Raw genomic sequence first — 3,558 nt, forward strand, 5'->3', positions numbered from 1 at the left:
AACAGACTTGAGTACAGATCTTGGTGGAAGTAGCAGATACTTAGAAGAAAAAACATTCAAGGATCGAAGGGAGAAAGGTTCCTAGACAACATTAATTGGAATGGGGTGAATCGATCCTAAAAGACGGATGTAGATTTAGTATGAATCAAACAAAACAAGGCTAGGCTAGGCTGGCAAAACAAATTTTCCAAAGACTTTGTTAAACTGTGTACCAAATAGTTAAATCAATTTGAATGTATTTGTTTATTTTCTAATTGTTTATAATTATAATAATATAATTTTTTAATACAACTAATTTAGTAAAAGTGTTAAAATTTATTAATAAAATTCATAGTTTTAAGGTTAGTAAATTTTATTAAAAAACAAACTATATAAATTGATGTTTTAGCATTTATTGGTCAAATCGGTTTGTTGCAATCAAAAAAACCAAAACAGTTCAAATTTATACAAAATTGATCACAAAAAGACTGAAATATTTTTACTCACGAACGTTTTTAATTTTTTTGGCGTGAGGAAATTATGATTGTTTTCTTTGTTTTGTTTCATGGCAAAGTTGATTTTGTTATAATTTGTGTTGTGTGTATTACGTTTTGACAATTATTGTTGTAAATTTTAGACATGTTTTGATTTATTTGTCATCTTTGGATAGTTTTAATGTGTTGTGATTTGTTATATTTGGTTTTTAAAGGTCTTTGATATAAATTATATTTTGTAATTCAAATGGTATTTTAAAAATTGCCATTTTAAAAATATGTTTTGATATTTTGGATATTATGTTTTTTGAATTGTTATTTTTTTAGTATTTATATTTATGTTATTGAAATGTTATCGATCCCGATAAATGAAGTATTTATTACCTATCATTTTTGGGTAAATATACAACATTTCAATATGTATGTCTTTTAACTATTTTTATTGATATTTTAAGTTATATATTTGGTTGATTAATTTTATTAAGAGTAAATTTATTTTTTTGTTCTATAACTGTTTTTGATTTATAAACGTTTCTAAATAAAATGCCCGATTTTGTAGAAACTTTCTCGACATATCCATCATAATAAACAATAATTAATTCCCGTTTGTTTTAAAGATATTCACGAAATATAAACCAAAAATATTCCCAACAAATTAGGTCGAATGCTTATAATATTAATTCATTTTTTTTTGATTAAAATGAAATTTTCCTAAGGCAGAATGAAATCAGGATAAATATCGGAGGGTTTAAGAGACCCTAAATGTATTGCTAGTTCCAATTGGAGTTTTTTTGACAGACTAAAAAAATAGGGAACCTTGATATGATGATACAAACACTTATATTTATAAACATAACAATTCTTAACACTTTAAATAACGCTTTGTTTTTTGTTTAGCCTGTTATTACTGGGATATTAATTCAATTTCAAATGATTTTCCCCTTTTAACTTGTGTAATGTAATGCAAATAATAACTACTTCAAAAACTGGAAATTTATTAAATAAACTCGAGATTTCGAATTTTAGTTTATTTAATTTTTGTTTAATGTTATTTAAAGTGATAATCAAGCAAAATAAATAATAAACTGCTTTGTTTAAATAAAATAATTATTGAAATTAAACCTCATTTCTAAAAAAAATACGATTAAATGATTTATTTTATTCAAAAAACAAACTAGTATATATAATATAACAAATAACATCTGTTTAATATATGACTCAATTGGAATTGGTGTACCTCAAAAATGTTGTTCTTTATATGACAAATACGAGTGATATAATATCATTCATTTGTATGAACAAAAAGTACAAAGATGTTGTCGACTCGATGTATATTAATCCATACAAATTGTCATATTACAATTCTGTGGAAAAAATACAGAAATTGTTTCCAGCGCTTCAAACATTATATTTGACAGACTTGATCACCAAAAACAGAAAATTGCAGACAGACGTGACACACCTTGAAATCGACTTTTTGTCGTGTTCAAAAACTTTTCTGTTTATACAATTCAATAAAAAAAACATCATTGAAAAGATCAGAAAACTTCGAATCAAATTTTACAACTTGGACTGCTTAACAAGCGACGTAGAGATGTTTCAGAATCTCCAAGATCTATTTGTTGACCTTTCAATGTTCACGGCAAATTCAAACGATCGACTTTTCGAAATGATTGGTCACAGGACTTTGAGAAGAGTCATTTTGACAATTTATGCAAGTCAACTTGAGGTTTTTTCCAAGTTCGATTATTCGAAACACCCATTAACAGATTACGTCTTTATTGTAATCGAAATGGATCTGGATGATATAAAAGAAAATTCTAAAGTGACACAAAAGAAATTGCAGTATAGAAATGTCAAAATTTATAGTGCCATTTATACTAATTTTTTCGATTTCATCCCAATAGGTGTTCTACAAAATAGTTTTTATAATGTATTTGTTACACATTTCTCTGATTTTGATGAAAATGATAAACATTTTTCTCGTGATGTATTAAACCGCGACCAAATTCTGGTAGATTCATATTGCGATAAATGTGATGTTGCAGTCACCGAAGTTATCAACAAGTGTTTACTCAATAATGTTGTTCTAAAAAATTACAACAATGATGACATTCAAACTACTCAAAGAGGATATCTAAGAAAAATGTCACATCACAGACAAATTTTGAATTTTGAGACCACAACCATTCGTACAATTTCCATGTTCAATGTTATTGTTGAGAAAATTGTGTTACACCAAAGTGTCAAACAAGTAACATGAAAACGTGTATGGTGATGTGTATTTGGACGACTGTGTTTTAGAAATGCTTGTTATTAAAAATTACAACGGAAGGACGCTTGCCATCAACAACACTGTATTGAATGATTTTTCATTAACTGATACGCAGAAAACATGTGTTTCTTTCGTTCACAAAACAAGTCCAAGTAGTGTTGAAATTACTGATAAAATGGTGTTAAATTGTGATGTTATACAAAGTTTTAGTGTTTCTAATTATGACCCCTTTGATTTTATCGTTGAGAGTGATGAATCAGATGTGAAGTGTGAATTTGTTGCTAAAGAAGTGAATTACAATGGTATTTTAAAACGCATGAGTATCAGTAGATATGTTGGAAATGCCGACTTGTCCTTCTTCGAAATTAAATCATTTGATTTGAGGCAACCAGAATTTAGTAATAACACAAAGGTATCACTAACACTTGGAAATGTAGAGGAAGCAATTTTTTTAAATATGAATTTCGAGAAACTTGAATTGGGAATTGTTGTGAATTTGGAAATGTACAGCACATGTGTTACATCTTTGGTCGCAAAGCATTTATACACATTTGGATATCAAGATTCGACCTTTGAAAACATAAAGGCACACACAATTGGTAAAATTATTGGTCTTAGAAACTCAATCAAAAATTTGGAGGTTGAAAAGAAAGTTGAAAAATTCGTTCTTAAAATACTCGGACGTTTTGATCATTTTTAAGTTCTTATTCGTCTTTGTTCACAGCTATTTTAATATTGTACATATAAAAGTACATTATCAATTTATATAACAGACCAAATAAATAAATCAATTCTTATTTATTTTTCACC

The 3,558-nt window shown here is 27.3% G+C and overlaps 2 protein-coding genes across 2 annotated transcripts; both read left to right on the forward strand.

The window, feature by feature from the left end:
* Positions 1-1,731: 1,731 nt before the first annotated feature.
* On the forward strand, positions 1,732-2,777 carry EIN_484440 (hypothetical protein; the record flags this gene model as incomplete). The annotated part of the gene is made up of 2 exons (XM_004255845.1): positions 1,732-2,685; positions 2,718-2,777. The coding sequence occupies 2 exons, from the start codon at positions 1,732-1,734 to the stop codon at positions 2,775-2,777; spliced, it is 1,014 nt and encodes a 337-aa protein (XP_004255893.1).
* A 146-nt stretch (positions 2,778-2,923) lies between these two features.
* Positions 2,924-3,448, forward strand: EIN_484450 (hypothetical protein; the record flags this gene model as incomplete). Its single annotated transcript, XM_004255846.1, has 1 exon — positions 2,924-3,448. The coding sequence occupies one exon, from the start codon at positions 2,924-2,926 to the stop codon at positions 3,446-3,448; it is 525 nt and encodes a 174-aa protein (XP_004255894.1).
* Positions 3,449-3,558: the final 110 nt, after the last annotated feature.

This window comes from Entamoeba invadens (assembly GCF_000330505.1).
Source record: "Entamoeba invadens IP1 unplaced genomic scaffold scaff_1105074726715, whole genome shotgun sequence".
NCBI lineage: Eukaryota > Evosea > Mastigamoebida > Endamoebidae > Entamoeba > Entamoeba invadens.